Raw genomic sequence first — 17768 nt, 5'->3', positions numbered from 1 at the left:
AGAAAGTTCAAATCGAGGAATTTGGCAACAATTTACTAACTCCAAACATTTCCTAAATCTTGCTCATTCTTCCTGTGAGATATATATTCAAGAAGGGTGGCTGTAAAATATCACTACTGATGTTATGCGGTGGCACATCTAGAGGTCAAAGTCCCCAAACTGTCTCTTTCTTAGTTGAGAGAGGGCTCTGATAATAGTGGGGCCCTCTTTGTGATTTAACGCGTAGGGGGAAGGGGCCTTTTTGGCCCAGATTTGCTTACAATTTTCAGTGCAAATAGTCTCTTGGACTCTTCCTTTAGATTTGGCATCGCAATGTTATAATGATATGTTGATGATGATGATGTATGTTTTGATCATTGTCGTAGATGATAGCTATTCAATTACTAAGTGGCAGTTTACATACAACGAAAATACACCATTTAAATTTTATTTTGTTGATTTGATGGGCATATATTATCTACCTATCATTTGAATCATTTTAGTCACAGCTTAGGATTGTAGTATAGTGGCAGCTAACCAACTTAAAACTTTCTTATACCACGTTAAATTGTACACTGCCTGGGAATTCCTTCAAGTTAGAGGTCATCTAGTTGTTTTGTTTGTTAGTTTGTTTTTCATTTGTTTGTTTTGTCTTGTTTTTGGTTTTTTTTTGGAGGGAGCGGGGTGTCTTAAAGACGTAAAATTTTAGGGTGTTCTTGTCCAGTGTCAGAAAAATGTATATATTTTAAATGATTTGATTGTTCCTAGATATATCTCCGTTTTCAGTACATAAAAGAATGGCCTCCCCCAGGCAGTAGACCATTCAAACTCCCGGAAGAGGACCATTTAGTGCTATGTCAAAAGTTTAAGTTGGTGAATTAGTGTATTTCTTGACTATAATATCAAGTGCAAAACTAAGATCGTACTTTCATACCATAATCGTCCTCTTCTCCTGTGGGCCGTCATGCAATGATTCTCGCAATAACGTTGCGTGACGACCCAAATAGGGGCCTGTAATTGAAACTACTGTCAAGAGAAGCAAGTTCATGTTTTCGGAGTAAAAATTCGTGTCTATTTGAACTGAGTTGCGTGACTTGTGGCTGGTAAACCAATGATCTGGGTTGATCTTGTATGGTAAAATTCAGAAAGTGGTTAGTAGCCTAAGAAAATAATTAACAATTGAGAATCAAATACGCAAAACGGTTCACGCAATGTCTGATTAGTGGACAAAGGGACTTGCAGAGTGATCAAGATTTGACGATACGAGCCAAATGGCTTTGCATTCTCTGATGGTTCCCAAAACAGGACTTGTATCTCGGTCTCGTGATATATTACAATCGTATATATTCTGGATTAATTGAAATATTTTATGACTATTTTAATGCTTGACTCTTCATATCCTTAGGAGTCATTGTAAAATTAATGATATCTTATTACTTACTCATTTGCTGTTAGTCCACCAAGGGCTGATGAGTGTGTGATGTAAAATAAAGTTTCGCTTGTTATCGTCAACTCATTCTGATTCTGTTTTCTCGAGTGCTTCTTCTTCACGTGTCCGTGTCGTTACGTGCATTACAGATGAAGTAGTATTAAACAAAAGATACTAAAGTTGCAGCCAGGATTCATGATGATATACAAAAATGGTTTGACACTGGTTAAAAAAACGTTCTAACAAACGTTTTGTTAAAAGCACCAAACAGACGTTTCGACCGAAGAACTTCGGTCTTCATCGGTTGTGAATGGAAAGTGTAACACTGAATTATATATATATATAAAAAAAGTCCAAAATTATGCAAATAAAACAAAACATAGAAAAATGCAGTTTGCAGTTGAAGGAAATAGAAAATTTTCCCAAAATTGCAGAAATTTCAAAGCTTTACTACCAACAACTATCCAATTCTAAAAACAATTGATTCCTGGGGTTTAGGGGTGGGTTGTGGAGGTGTAAATCTCATTTTTCAATCCAAACTTTTCCCAAATGCCATCTCCTAGTCTACTTTTTTTGCCCCAATCCTTTCCCAAACAGCAGCTGGTGATCGAGCCTAAGACAGACCCTGCAGTCCCACTTTACACGACCCTAGTGAGAAAAAAAATACCGTCAGCGAAGAAAAATATTGGAAAAAAAGAAACAAAGAAAACAAAAAAAACAAAAAAAACAAAAGAAATACTATTACGCTCCCTCAGTTTTGAAGATGTACATGCCCCAAAAGCAAAATTGTAATTAAACTGTTTAGGCCGTAGAAATTACTCAGAATTGAAATCTTAGCTTACCGATTTTCAATACACTCTTCTGTTTTATCTATTTAAGAATATTGCTTTCCCGGCCGAGGCTGAATATTCTTATTTTTCTGCTGATTATAGGCCATATTCTTAGGTTATAGCGTATGACATTTCTGTTTTCGAATATATTTCAGTGGTGTCTCGATGGTGTTAAAGTAATTTTCGAGCCCGCCTGCCGGCATTAAAGGCTGATATGACGCACATAACTTCTTGCAGAAATATCAGCATCGAACATTTATCTAGTGCTGTTTTTGTCGCTTTTAGGTTAGTTTTGCCGTTTAGAGAAAGAACTGAAAATTTTATACGGCTTAATAAAAATATAATTGTATTGTATTTACAAATTTCGACACACAAAACTATAGAAGGAAAAGAAACAAACAGCGGTTACAAACATAAATAGACAACGCATGGTCTAAGAAACTTAACTGTAATAACTTGCCGTTTGGTATGTTGAGGGGGGTGGATAAGTTTTCGGATCGACGGATTTGGCCTTAAAAAGTGGATTCGCGGATTTTGAAAACACAGTGGATCGTGGATCAGCTGTGAATTTTGGCGCGGATTCCGGTGCCTGTCTTGATGTTCGGGTCTTGGGTCTTAATCGAAATTTGGATCAAACATCTTTCTTCAGCCTCGGTCGGTATGTGGTATACGTTAATGAGTTCATCCAAATTATTTATTTTTTCGAACGAAACAAGTGTGAGACTGTTATTGGAATTGTATTGTGTTATAGTCATCAAGCATGTTGCCTTCTTTACTATTTGTGAGAAAATAACAATGGCATTCATATTTACCAGTTTGCCTTTGAACTTGTACACTTCTGTTTCCGGATGTGGTTGTGGTTTCGGATTTGAACAAAAATATTGGCGGATCGACGGAATTGGTGAAAAAAAGGCACGGATCTACGGATTTTCATACACCTATTCACCCCCCCCCCCCCCCCCTCTATGTTACACAAAATTATATTCCTTTTAAAATCTCAGCCTCGGGTTTATTCTTAAAATATTTTTAAATTTGGTAAATTTCAGCCTCGATATATTCTTGTAAAATATAGTCTTATATAAAAAAGAGTGTATCATCGTCAAAAATCGGAAAGATTAAACTCGAATCGGTGAAGAGTACAGTAAGTCTATCGTTTCTAAAGAGACCAAGTAAAAAGGAATGGTAATTCTACCCGATGTTAGCTGGTGACATGCTTTCACCTCAAAATGGTCCACTATTGACTGCAATGCGAAACCTGAACCCATTCCTCAAATTTTCCAAATTTATGAGTTGTAACCTGTGTATCAACCGACTTCCTTCCTCTTTTTGGGTCACGGTGTACAATGCATTGCATTGATGGTATTACGAGCACCCGGAACATACCGGTAGATCCCGCAACAAAACAGGCTGTAAATCCAGCAATAGCGGTAATCGTTTGGTCTCGCGGATCAGAGACCGGAAGCAGTGGCCCAGACCGTGTGATATAAACAGGAAGTGACAAGCGAGCACGGTAAAAGGAATCTCGTGGGCACCAACCAATGTTTTCTCCACTAAATTCTTTCCTAGAATTTTTTTCTATAACGTATGTACTTGCGTTAACAATTTGAAATGTGTTGATGACTTAGAAAAAGAACAAAAATAAAAAAAGTGATCAACAAGTAAAGCTCGCGCCACCTCCCCCGCGAAGAGCTCCCAGACCGACCACTATGCTGTCACGATTCTGTTGACGATTCTGCCGTATGCAAAGAAGCATGCGTACTAGGATGGAAGCGGTGGAAAAGTAACATGCTCGATCAGTTACTATAATTAGAGAGCGATTTGTAATGCCCATCAAAACATTGAGTGTGGTTACAAAAGCTGCTCAATAGCCTTCATTTTGAAGACGGAGTGTTGAGTCAGAAGATTTGTTGGCTTGAAACAACAACAGCTTTCACAGAAAAGGAACAAAAGGCATGAAATATCACTGGACGTTGGTCGACTTTTGTTGCACGTTGGCGCGTCGTTGTTTTGGTAAGTGAGGATAATTTAAAAACGTGTCTTGTATTTTCGCTTATGAAATGAATGCTAGACTTGCTGTTGACTTGGAAAGTGCGTTTTAAGCGGGTTTAGAGGAATTTTCGTGACTTGTGCCTCATGATGTACGCTCAGAAATGCTCTGAAGCGCCGCTGATCTAAACATGCCTATGGCGTATTGAAGTGGCAATGTGAAATTTGTTCTCAGTGACAGGAAGTGACTTTATGTTTGCAGTCTTGTTCTTTGCTGATGTTTATGTTTAGAATATTTCAATTTCTACCATAGTAAAACTTGCTCGATTGTTGCTTAATGAGGCTAGAGTCTCTTGAATGGAATTTTGCAATATTGTTTGCACAAACTGAGCTGAGATCGGTCACGTTTTCTTTATAGCTGTAGATTGTCAAGAATTTCACATTTTCATAGATTTACGCTTATGCAATCGTGAAGATTTCGTTATATGAGGCAGTGTTTCTGCAAATTATGGAAAGTGATATGCTTGCAAAGAAACTGCCACAAGAACAGATATATAGGAATAAAATGCTGACTACAATGTTGTCATTGAACGCAGCGTAAACAAACCTCAAACACGTATGCGCAAATATAATTTCAGTGTAGCCCAGATGTGAAATCGCTTTTTTATTTCTTACTGATGTTATAATTTCTTCATTAGCACTTTCAATGATATCATGACCTCATTCCCTTTGAAAGCGTTTTCTCCCTTTCATCAATGTTGCTGAAAATCCTGAATTTATACGCGAGTGATTTGAGCTACGTTGTAAATTAGTTTACAATACACATGTCTTTTGCATATTCGACGATCATTGCGAGGTCATATTCGATTCCAGTCGCGGTACCGCGTACCAACAGTTGTTTCTAATTCTGCAAATGAACTTTCAACCTATTCGTCTGCCCAGACAAGAAAACGTGTTCGTGAAGTAAGATTAAAATCAGTCCATAAGCTATTTACAGAGATGAAGTTTCGAATCGATTTCACGTCACGCCATGTTGGAATTTGGCCATGTAGCGGGAGGATGGTGTAAAAATGTATTCTATATTGCAAAATATTTAACAATTAGATTATGAGCTCAAGATTTCTATCGCTTGATAGTTGACGAGGGCGCAGCATGAGTCAACTATCACGCATAGAAATCAAGAGTGAATAATCTAATTGTAAAAGTATAAATCTACTAGTCGTTTAAAACTTTATCTAAATCCTCTTCACAGACACTTTGAAAACACCAAGAAGCAGCATCATTTTGTTAACAAGGGCACACTACTAAGCTACTCACTGTCTATCACAGAATAGATAGTGAGTAGCATAGCCAATCAGAGAACAGCTTTCATGATAGAACGCTAGTAGATTGATACTAATGCTTGATAGAGGACAGCTGATTTCAATCACAATTTCAAGGCTTAGGTGTAATAATAGAGACACAACAGATTTTTCAGGATGCAAGATTTAGGGACTCAGACATTTTGTTTATTATTGCGTCTACTCTCCGATAATTGGATAGTCAATTCCCCTGTTGTGCATGGGACCATGTATATGTATATAGTCCAACTGAGAAATTCATAGCTGCTTGAATGAGATTTGGCACTATCAGAAAACAAAGAAAAATGATTTTAGATTCTTGATCAAAAGTTTAACCCATTTGCTATTAATTTTGTAAATTAGTTTTAATTAACTTTTGAGATCTTCGGAGAAAAGCTCAGCACAGCTTGCTATGTTATGCTATGTAGCTTGATCTTCTCCAAAATACATAATACTTTGATATTGGCAGACATGCACCTATTGTTGTAACTGAAACGTCCTGAAAACAATGAAGCATTGTTGTGATAAAAACAGTTTTAATTCATTAGGAGAGGCAAGATTGTGTAAGAATTGGCCAGGTTACAAGATTGTTAGTGGGATTCAATGACAAGGCTTAATAAACCTTTAATAAGATTAAGGTCATAGCTGTACGGAAATGAAACTATTTAAAAGAATTTGCAAATACAGGTATGTTTTCGCTGAGACAAAATACAGTGAGCAATATAACAGGAAAAGATGGAAATAATATTAAGAGCCTGCCTAAAGCATTTATACCTGATTTGCTTGGAGGTCGCACTCTTTTGCATGAAGCAAGTTAAGTCAGTAAAAAAAGGGAAAAAATGTCTCAACAAGTACATGTTGTCAAGACAGCTGGAACTTTGTTTTCGTGTATCTTGTATCTTGATATACACCATCCTGTACGTAGAGACAAAGTACATGTACAGTACATGTAGGGTACGTGAAATTAATTGATAAAAGGCGTAATTCAAATGAGTATATGAAAGATCATATACTTGAACAGTGGAGAAAGATTCATGTATAAAGACATCAATGATCACTGCAGTTATAATTTATACATGTACAATTGCAACTTAAGCAGCTGTGAAATTAAAGCCCAAAAATTCAGGCTTGAATGGGATTGGCCTCTGCAATAATGGTGCAGTGCACTACCAACTGAGCTACATGTATCAAGCCAGTTGGGAGCTGGTCACATTGTGAGTTCGAAATATACCCATAGATGGCGAAGAATGCAAATGAATATGTGAAAGATCATATATTTGCACTGCGGAGAAAGATATGAAGACATCAATGATCTTCGTAGTTATACCCACAACTTAAGCAGCTGTGAAATTAAAGCCTGAACATTTTTTTTTACCTTAACTCTGTAGCAAGCATATTTGAGGTACATGTAGGAAATATAATTTTTTGTTAAAACATTTGGTGGATCTAAAGCTCTAGCAAAACAGCACAAAAGAAACCATTAAATTGCTGCAACTTTGTTGACATGCAAGTGGTACAGCAATCGATTTTCATTTATTTTAGAGGTTTAATTTGACAACCTGACCTTGATGGTTATGTTGTTTAATTTAGTTTGTGGCGTCATTTGAACATGTTTTGTTCACGTGATATGTAAGTTTTCATGTTTTTATGCAAACACCCATTTAAGTATGGAACTTAGAAGAAAATGTAATACATGTGGTAGAAGTGATAGACTAGGAGTAGTAATCTTGGTCAAGATTTCAATGCTCTGTCTTTGAAAATATCATAAACGACGGTCAGGTGACTTAACAATGGATTACATTGAATCCATGGAGTTATACACGAAAGAGTTGCATGTGTTAGTGAACAATGTAAAATTTGTATGGTGCACATACTGCAAAGAAATGCAAACATTAACAAGGCCTAATGAAGGCCAGACATCCTGTTTTTGAGATTTCGCTCACTATCACTTTTGTTAAGGCAGTGAGACTCCCTAGCTGGGTGGATCCATAAAAAAACACTTGTCTTGTGTCTGCTATTATTTTGTACCTGAATTTGCATCTCCATTTTTGATGTTATGACTCTCTTAGAAAGGATTAAAACTTGCATATCACGTGAACAGAACATGCTCGAATGGTGCCACAAACACTGGAAATTAATTTTCAAGACATAATCATCAACATTTCGTTGGTCAGAAGTGACACATAACCAACAACACCTTTGACAACGTTTGAAATGTAAAATTACCAGCTAAATTTGCCATGCTTCATGGATGGATGCAAATGATAGCATTTAATTTATACATTGTTTTAAAGAAACTGTTGATTTTAATTATACCTGTTGCTATGTGGAAAACTATCAAGATATGTTAAAGTGTGCAAGATTCCTACAGATGAACTCTTGGAAATCATGAATTCTCACTATAAATTGGTGGACAGATTTTATATTTCTTTGCTACTGCGTGTATACTGTTTTCCAGATCATTATTAGCCATACACTTTAAGCTGCAAAAGGAAGATTGTGATGACAATGTATAATTAATACTTAATTGGACATCTGATCAGAGTTCAATGTGGTCTAGCCTGTATTCATGCCTGATTGAACAAGGCTTGTCATGATGACCTCAGTGAAGACGTTTGTTTTCAATCATTGAAGATGAAGACCAAATTGGACAACCAATTTGCCAATTTAAATCTACTATTTGCCAATTTGCCTAGTATTTAATCAAGGTTTTGGTCATCGAATACAGGAACAAATGAAAAGGGTCTTTTTAGATGTGTGAAGGGATTCTGCTGTTAATTAAAACTTACTTTACGGGGGAAAATTTTGTTAGATATTTATAGCTTTGGTTAATGAAAAGAGTACGTGTATCATGACTCAGCGTACCAAGCATGTACTGCTAGTGAAAAGAAAGTAAAAATGGGACTAAGCAAGCATGTTTATGTGGCTCTTTTGTTCTCTGCTAACAATGTCTGATTCATTTGGTCAATTGGACAAGAACACTTGAGACAATGCATTTGATAAGGAAGTGAACTGACATATTAAGGTCATCATTTGATACCACAATTGTTAACTCCAGGCACATGCACTGTCAACATCTATTGCTTTGTAAGATACCTGGGTTCATCTGTGCCAAGCTGGCAGGTGTCCACAATTCAAATCAAATTATTTTCCATCCGCAAAATGTAAATCAAATATGAAAAATATGAAGACTTTCTAGTGCATTACTCTCCTTAAGGGTGTCAAGGGTTCAACTGATAACAGCGGCACCTCTGCAGTCTGTGGCCATATAATAAATGGGACTTGCATTAAAACTTGGGGTTAAGAAAAATTAGAAATTGTTGATTAAGTCACTATGTTTACATACAAGTACATGTACGTTTGTTGAGAGAAACTTAATAATTTGATTATAGGGGAGCTCCGGCGGCCCAAAGGGCGGCCAAGCGGAGCACCATGAGTATAGGAACAGAACCACATACATGCATAGAAATAGAAACTCATGCAACTCTTTTTTCATGGTCAACTTGGTAGCAGCTTGGATCACGGGCGCATGCGCTCAATGACGACAACAACGAAGATGTTGCACAAAATGGCGGCCATGCTCCAGCTAATGCATGTACCAAGTCTTGGTTTACAGCGTACGTCTTTGATATTTGACATCCATGTTACGGTCAATTGACACCTGTCAAAACAAGGTATTCACTGACCAGTATCACGTCACCATATTGTGGGCTCAGGTTTATAGCTCATTGAGGTCATGTGTTTTTCTAACATTGACCGCTAACCAAGTACTTGTTTTTGATTGGATTGCAGGCTTATGTCAGGTTAATTGGTTGTAATTAGGGCCGGATTGTTCGGAAATTGGGTTAACGCTAACCCATAATAATTATTAAAAGTTAACCGTAGTATAAATGTATCTTCTATATATGTAAGTGTTTTTCACTGCTTTAGGGCCAGGGCTCCTGGTGTAGTTTGAAATTATTCAAAATCAAAACAGAAGGCCCACAATATAAACAGAAAACCTGACCGCAAAGTTGCAAAACTCAAATCAAAATCATCGCTTAGCCTGGTTCAGCTTAATTGGGTTTGAACTAAGCAGTCCAGGAGCTCCGCTTTTAGGCTTGGCTAAATCTATATATTAATTTTTTCAAACCCATTTGTGTCAGATCATAATGAAAAGAGGGTGTAAAATAAAATTATGAAAACAGTTTTTAAAATCCAAAGATAAATTTAAACCATGTCATACATGTACTGTACATTGCATCTATGCCAACTAGACCAGAAACAGACAATGTGAATGAAACTTCCAGTTTCCTGCATGGGTTATCATGAAATCTCCTTGACATGAAGGAAAGAAGGCATTGTAAAGAACAATGTTTCACACTGTCTTATTTTTTTCAACTTTGTGGCCTTTTTTTGAGAGAAAATTTGAAACACTTGATGCATTTTCATGGTTGAATGTGCACAGCTTTTTTTTAAAGAACATTTTGTTAGGGTCAAGATGGTAAAATTGGCAATCTCATGTATTTTACCGTAAGAGTGTTATCTTGGCAGTAGCTAACAAGAATTGGCTGACAAGAAAGCATTGTAAAGAACAATTTTTCACACTGTCTTATTTTTTCAACTTTGTGGCATTTTTGAGAGAAAATTTGAAACACTTGATGCATTTTCATGGTTGAATGTGCACAGCTTTTTTTTTAAGAACATTTTGGTAGGGTCAAGATGGTAAAATTGGCAATCTCATATATTTTACCGTAAGAGTGTTATCTTGGCATTAGCTAACAAGAATTGGCTGACAAACTCAAGAAAGTTAATGTGGTGCTCTAGCCAAGTGCTTTATTATAAATATATTAACCACTGTACCACCATTCATATTTTTGTCTTTACTTACCTTTTAAAGAATGAATGGTTGCCTACATGTAATTAATTTCCTGTTCTTTTTCTCAGTTTGTGCCTTATTCACTGGTGTTCTCTTACATGTAGTTGGTGGAGAATCTGGTAAGGTTTTCTTTGGAATTTGTGCTTGTGCAACAACGTGTAGTTACTGTCGAATTAATTGAAATGCCCAGCTGTACAGTGGGGTCAATTGCATTAGAAAAAAAAAAGAATTAGTTTGTCCATCGTCAACTCATCTCAATAGCCCTTTTTACAATTGAGTTTTAGAGGCTAAATTGACCTTGTTACGATATAAACTGTGCTACTTTTGAAATTTAAATCATTCTGTTATTGTGCTAACTACACAAGAATTGTCCAATCATCAAATTCACTGTGAAATGGCAAAAAGCACATTATTTTATTTAGTGCATTTTAAGTTGCAGCAGACTATGATGAGATTCTTCAGTTACCATGCATTGTAGACACATAATGTAGTACATGCTAAAGAATGAAATGTCAGCTGTAGAATAAAATGTCAGCTGTAGAATGAAATGTCAGCTGTAGAATGAAATGTCAGCTGTAGAATGAAATGTCAGCTGTAGAATGAAATGTCAGCTGTAGCCTTTGGTATACAGGTACTCACATGTACTTCATTTACTGCCTTATAGGGCTTGTAGTGCCACATATGGGTACTTGGACAATGCAATATTGCAAACAGTACCTGACATTATTTTGCCAAAACCAAATGATTTCTCTAACTCTTAAAAGTTAATTTGCTAACCATGTGAAATTTTTTCATTTGGTTTCTTTCAGAATGTGGTGGTGATATACACCTCAATAAAACAGTATCTATTAAATCACCTCAACATCCAGATTTTGCTCCTCGTGGCATCAAGTGCTCGTGGAGAATATGGAGCATTGGCAAAAAGTCAGTTGTCGTGCAAGGCATTAACCTTAATTTTGGCTCAGAGATCAAAGATGACTGTGACAATGGAATGCTTGAAATTTTTAATGGTTGCAACAAAGATCGCTTTCTGGTTGAGAAGATATGTCTCAGAAACAGTGATGTGCAGAAAGGAATCTTGTGGGTTTCATCAGGATCCTGTGTTACGGTAAATTTCTCATCAGGCCAAGGGAAGGACAATAAATTTCATCTTAGTGTGGCAGAGAGTGTAGGTAAGAATATATGTATGTAGAATTTTCTGTGCTTTCTTGACTATGGACTACATGTATGACTGCGTAACTAATTGTACATTGTGCATGGACATTTAATTGTGCCATAAAGCCCAATTATTGTAAATATGAAGTTCTAACTAGATGTAGTTCTGAAAAATTACGATATCATTTCTCCCAGTTACGAGACAGAACAGTTACAGGTACATGTACAATATACATGTATCTTCAAATTGCTTTTTATGCATGATCCTTGACAACTGTTGAACTTGTTGATTGTTTCAGGTCCTTTTGATCTCATTATTTTGGCCACTAGATAGTTTTCTCAGTTACAGTGTGATAAGATAAGCAGTTTACAAGTGTCGCAGTGGTTGCACATAATATTTTGCAGTGTAAATGAGAGCCTGAAGTCCAAGATTGTATTTAAGTTATCATTACTGTGTGTTTCACAAGACTTTTTAAAACGTCCTTTTAAAATTCTGGAATTTTGCTACAAACTTGACAATTGTAAGTTCATTACGTACATACATGTACAGTAGTTGTCAATCAAAACGCGATTTCAAAATGAAGTTCTGAATTTTGTTGTGTTTAGTGAACTTACCTGAGTGGCATTTAAGTTCACTACAGTAGTTCACAACAAAGTTCACAACAAAATTCCATACTTTGTTTTAATTGACAAGTATGTAATGAATGTCCTGCTGTAAAACTCTCACTGGTTGCTTTAAATCCTCCTCTGGCAATTTTGCTCAAGAATTGTTATATATAATAAGCATTTTTTCTGGGGAAAGTGGCATGGCTTAACATTTTTACTTCTCATTTTGGTCTCTTGTCTAATGTAGTAATCGTAATGTTTCTCTTGATTTGTTATTTTAACTCAGCGTCATGTGGGGATATACTGGGCACCAACACTGGTAACAAAAATCATACATTTGTGGGTTCACTTCCAGCCAACCCTGGAATTAACAACAAATGCGTCTGGATCATTGTTGTAAACACAGGACGAATTGAGCTGGTGTTTAAAGACAAATTTCAGGTGACAAGCCGTGCTCAGGATTGTAAAGAGAATTTTGTCCAAGTGCAAGATGGTAGATACAGGTAGGATATTACTGAGCTGTCAGTATGGGCCGTAACCAGTAATACATACATACATATATAACATACATAGGTTTATTCCACGTCCCCAAGGGGCTTTTCAGTGAAATATGAAACAAACAACAAGAAAATACAAGAAAATTAATTCTATGTGAATAAAATTTAAAATGCACTAAGAAATTCAGATCTAATAGAAGCTAAAGAATTAAAAGACTTAAACTAATCCGTTCTAGATAAATTCAGGTAGCTATCCATTAAGAGTCTTTTCCTCATAAAGGTCTTAAAATGAGCTAACGAATGACAACTTAATATTTGAGGCAGAGCGTTCCAGAGAGATACCATACGTTAGTATGGCTGAGTATGCTTGATTGGTCATTGATGATGTTACGTGTGAACTTGGCTGTTCTTGATACAATTCACCCATAAAGTAACAAGTTTGTTACGGGTGTGGAGATCAAGGTTACAGTTGAATCAAAACTTAATGACAGCGCTGGGAGTCTCCGAAGACGTTTGTTAATCTCAAAATTCGTCATTGATATGATTAGTTATTGATTGGACCTTGTGTTGTACAATTCAGGGAGAAACACCCTAAGAGGTATCAAAAGTACATTTTAACCCCTAAAAGGTGCGAGAAGCACCCCTGTTCATTTTATATGATAGTTCCTCCCCCCGGTTCTCTTTTCACCGTCTTGAACTTTGGATCTAGAAGTGAAAGAAACAATTTTTTTCCTTTTTGTTTTGCTTTAGATTTTGAGGTAGACTACTTACAATGGGACGTATTTTATAAGTTGGTTCCACAATACTGCGCAAATTATTACTATTAACATTATTTAACACTTGTATTGTTGTTGTGCAGTACTTCACGTGTGCTTGGGACCTTCTGTGGAACGTCAAGGCCATACCCTGTGTACTCCACGGGTCGTTATCTGAGAGTAACATTACACGGCAGTAAATCTGGCTTAGACTCAAGGCACTCCTTCAAGGCACAGTATACAAATGTTGATAGCACCCCTGCTCCCCCAGCTGGTATGTAAACTTTTGTGATCCCAAGGTTTTGTTAGTCTTTCACTTAACTGCCTTCTTGCTGCTGTAGTGTGATGGTTTTTTGTTGTTGTTGCAAGAGTGGCTTGTAGTAAAGACCTTTGCAGATCGCATGTTTTGTTTGTTGTGGATTCTCAAGAAGTGCTTTTGGTGAAGTACTTTACCCTACGTTCTACTCTCCCTCACCCCGTCCGCCCCTAAGGGGGTATTTGAAAGTTTCCTTGAGATGTTCCCAAACATCGTTTAGCTTGTCCAATAAATAACCCCTGTTTCTCACAAGGAATTTGTGGAGTTTTGCTTTATGTGCATAGACTCAGTGCTCAAATCTTTTGCCATATTTTTTGTTGTATTCTTTTGTTTCAGAGTACTGTGATGGTGACCTTAACCTGCCCAAAACTGGAGGTACATTTCAGACACCTCGTTACCCAGGGCAGTACCCGGCCGACTTACGATGTATCTGGAAAATAGAAGCTGCAGAAAATGACAAGATTATCCTGAGATTTCGGTGAGAGTTGAGTACATTTTATTCAGGCAACATCGGTGCCACATTGCCTTGGACATCCTATATCTTTTTGCAAGGGGTGTATGAAATGAAAAACTTGCTAGAAAAGGATAATTTCATCGGGCAGTTGTTAAAATCAAAGGAATGTGGATTAATAATGGTAACTGAACTGAGTGGAGTGCAGTTTGGTCTGAAATCATACGCGTGATTTCAAAATCGAACGACCGCGCAGCGGGAGTTCGATTTGAAATCACAAGTATGATTTCAGACCAAAATTGCACGACACGAAGTTCAATTGCCACTTTATTAGATCCATTTTGAAATCGCACAATTTTATGGCCTTATATTTTAGATTTTTGGTGTATTGTTCCAGTAGCCGGTTTGTTAAAAAAAGCGGAACCGGAAACGCCTTTACGTCTAATTTAGTATACAAAACGATGTCATGTGACGAAAACTCATTTGAGCATGACAAAGAAACAAGCAGTTCTGATCTGAAGTCGAAAATAGTCTACTTCAGGTATAAAAGTGCAATTCTCGTCGCCTGAATCAATTATGGAAGGCCTACCTTTCTTCTGTGGTTGAGGCTGAGACTTTTCATTGTCTTTGGAGAAGGAATTTAAAGGTGCATATCCTGTGTAATTCTGCGATCGATTTCTTTTGAGTTGTGAAACTCCCTCGAGTGCACGATGCCCAGTGGATAGTACGTTTTTTTTCTTTTAAATACCGTTCAATGGCATAATTTTAAGGGGTCCAGCTCGTTATCATCTCCGTTTCTTTTTGTAACCTCGGCGTAGGACTCAATACTCAGGACCTTGTCAAGTTCTTGCAGCGCCATTTGTTTTAAGATATTTCCAAGATGGCGGGACTGGCACCGGCTTCGTAAGACGTTCGTTCATGCACTATTTTGTGCAGTGTGGCGTATTTTGACTATGTTTATTCACAGCAACAGAGTTGAGCTCTTTTGTTGCTTCGTTTGAAACTACCGGAAACCTGGAAACATCTACCTTCTTGAGATGACTCTGAATTTGTTGTGTGGTTTTCGTTTGTTTATGTTTTACTGGACTCAGTATCATACGGATCTTGAGCAGATATTGAAGAAAAATCGCCAAAATATTCGTCAAAATGGACACTGAAAGTTGGGAACTTCCATTAAAGTAGGTCTTCAGCCTAAAGGAGCTCATAATCGTCATTCAGAAACTGTAATTAATTAAATTCGTCAATTTTTTTGGAAAAAAAGCTACAATAACAAAGTTTTGGCAATAGTATTTGCAAAATTCTCCACACAGTGGCTTTTTGCCTTTCATTTTCCTGAAATTTTATTGATTACTTTAAACTAATCTTGAAATCTGATTGGTTGTTTTGTTTTACTGGCCCATTCTCATTGGCTGAGAAAAAGATGCGATTTAGAGCAAAAAATAGTGCGATTCGTGAATAAATCGCACCACTGAGAGCCAATCAGATTGCAAGGATAACCAGTGATTTCAAAATGGATTTAATAAAGAGATGTACAGTGCTTTGAACCGCTCTGTAACTAAGGCCCAGTTCAGACGCCGAACTTTTCATGAGCCGAAGGTTCCTAATACGTTGAATTAAGTACATGAAAAGTTCGGCGTCTGAACTGGGTCTAATGAAGAATGGATCGCGGGGGCGCATTAATTTATCAAAGAACAACAACAACAGCAAAAAAAAAAAATAATAATGATAAAATAAGGAACACGCTTTTGCTAGTTCAGTAACAAATACCATCATAAGTTTCCTTTCCACCTAAGACTACTTTTCCTTACAATAAATGTAGCTGTAATCTAACTACAGGAGGCGTTCAACTCCCTCACTTCGTGTTGATGTGTTTATTCCTCAGCGAGTTTGATGTTGAAGGTGATTCACAAGAGTGCCCCGATAACTCGGACTATGCTCAAGTGTTCAATGGCCTGGCCAGCTGGTCACCGATTATCGGCCGTTACTGCGGCAGTGTAATTCCATCGTCCATCGAGTCCAAAACAAACAAGTTACGAATCGAGTTCCGGTCCAATAGTCAATACGCTGGTCGAGGATTTGATGCCGTGTTTACTGTTGAAAGTGACGTTAAAGGTATTGACAATTATGTGTTTTTAAAAACTGTATCATTGGATAATGTAATTCAAAAGTTTTCATTGGTTCAGCTGTCATGGTATATGAGCCATTATACCATTCTCTACAAAAATGGCAAGCCTATGCGTAAACAAAATTATTTTAGTTTCCTATATTTTGGAGACGTTTTTGATAAAACAATTATTCCACTCGCGCTTGTTTGATGTGAGACTTTAAATTATAGCTAACTCATATCCAACGCGCTTGCTCGTGGAATAGTTGTTAATTAGTGCATGTATAAAGTTATACTACGCTTAGGCCGGGTTTGTAATGAAAACAGTTTGTTTTTAAACCTAACAGTTCCTGAAAATAAACCTCCGCTGAGTTTTTGTTAAAACTACCTTCCGGTGTTGTTCGAGTTTCGGTTGTGAAAATCACATCCAACCAAATTTCAAATTGTCTTCATTTCTCAATTTCTGCCAGCTGTGACCACCAATGCGTAAATTTTAGTTTTTTACATTTTTTTGCGAGAATATTACAATTTTTGGTAATTAAATCATTATTTCCTCAAGAATAATGTTTGAAGATAAGTAAAAAAATAAAAAAAGCTGTAGGGGGCACCCGGGTTCGAACCAGGGACCTCTCGATCTGCAGTCGAATGCTCTACCACTGAGCTATGCCCCCGTCACACGAAAGACGGGCTCAAAATAGGCTAAAATAATCCCTTGTACGTGGCACGAATGCTTGGCAACCCGTTCGTTCACCATGGAAACGATATCTACTGTCCGACAACCTGAGTAATCATATTTTTCTTTTGTCTTTTTATTTGGCAAACGGCTGATGTAATACCGAAAAGGAATTACTCCATTGAAGAAATTTTTTTGTTGTTATTTTTTGTTTTAGCATTTCATCGCCCACTTTCCGAAATTGTGGTTTAACAAATTTTAAATTCGTAAAATTCTGTGGGTTTATTTATTTTCCACGGTTTGTAAAAGAGACTTTGCAATCAGAGCTCTTTTGCAAATAAATCTGAGATTTTTCGATGTCCGCTTTCTGTCGTCATCTTTGCTGTTGGATAAATTTTCATTCCGACGGAAAAGATAAAATTAAATTTTATTGTTCATGCGGCATATTCCAGACAGAGAGGAAATAATCTAAGAATATTCACAAGAAAATTTTCAGCCTACAATTGGCAGAACAATTAGAATACTTCAGCCTCAGCTGGATAAACACTGTTTTTTACAAAAAAAAAGAGAGTGTAACTGCTCAAGTCAAACTCGGTCAGTTAAAATGATGTCATTAACCTTTAGGTGAAACCAGCGATTGCGTTCTTTTCAGATCAACACATTTGATTATTGTGCAGTCTCTTCCAAAACAAAGGAATACTTCCGGCTTAAAATTATTTGCTCCGGTTTAAATCTGAACTCGCATACGTAATAAGGGAGTTATATGTTGCGAAGCCAGTCGACTTTTGA

The 17768-nt window shown here is 36.9% G+C and overlaps 1 protein-coding gene and 1 non-coding gene across 2 annotated transcripts in view; one reads left to right on the top strand and one right to left on the bottom strand.

Moving 5' to 3' along the window:
- The first annotated feature begins 3516 nt into the window (after positions 1-3516).
- Positions 3517-17768, top strand: part of LOC145479521 (dorsal-ventral patterning tolloid-like protein 1) — a 17308-nt gene continuing 3056 nt past the window's right edge. Inside the window, exons 1-7 of the mRNA XM_081457908.1 lie at positions 3517-4248; positions 10491-10541; positions 11232-11594; positions 12470-12686; positions 13540-13709; positions 14088-14229; positions 16085-16314. Of these exons, the coding sequence (XP_081314034.1) occupies positions 4191-4248; positions 10491-10541; positions 11232-11594; positions 12470-12686; positions 13540-13709; positions 14088-14229; positions 16085-16314 (1231 nt within the window). The 5' untranslated portion in view covers positions 3517-4190. The remainder of the gene's footprint in view (positions 4249-10490; positions 10542-11231; positions 11595-12469; positions 12687-13539; positions 13710-14087; positions 14230-16084; positions 16315-17768) is intronic.
- Positions 16906-16977, bottom strand: Trnac-gca (transfer RNA cysteine (anticodon GCA)). The gene has a single exon. It is a non-coding gene; the product is annotated as a tRNA-Cys (tRNA).

This window comes from Orbicella franksi, chromosome 2, assembly GCF_964199315.1.
Source record: "Orbicella franksi chromosome 2, jaOrbFran1.1, whole genome shotgun sequence".
NCBI classification, from domain to species: domain Eukaryota; kingdom Metazoa; phylum Cnidaria; class Anthozoa; order Scleractinia; family Merulinidae; genus Orbicella; species Orbicella franksi.
Note: the sequence above shows the minus strand (reverse complement) of the source record. Positions and strands in the feature narration are given on the sequence as shown.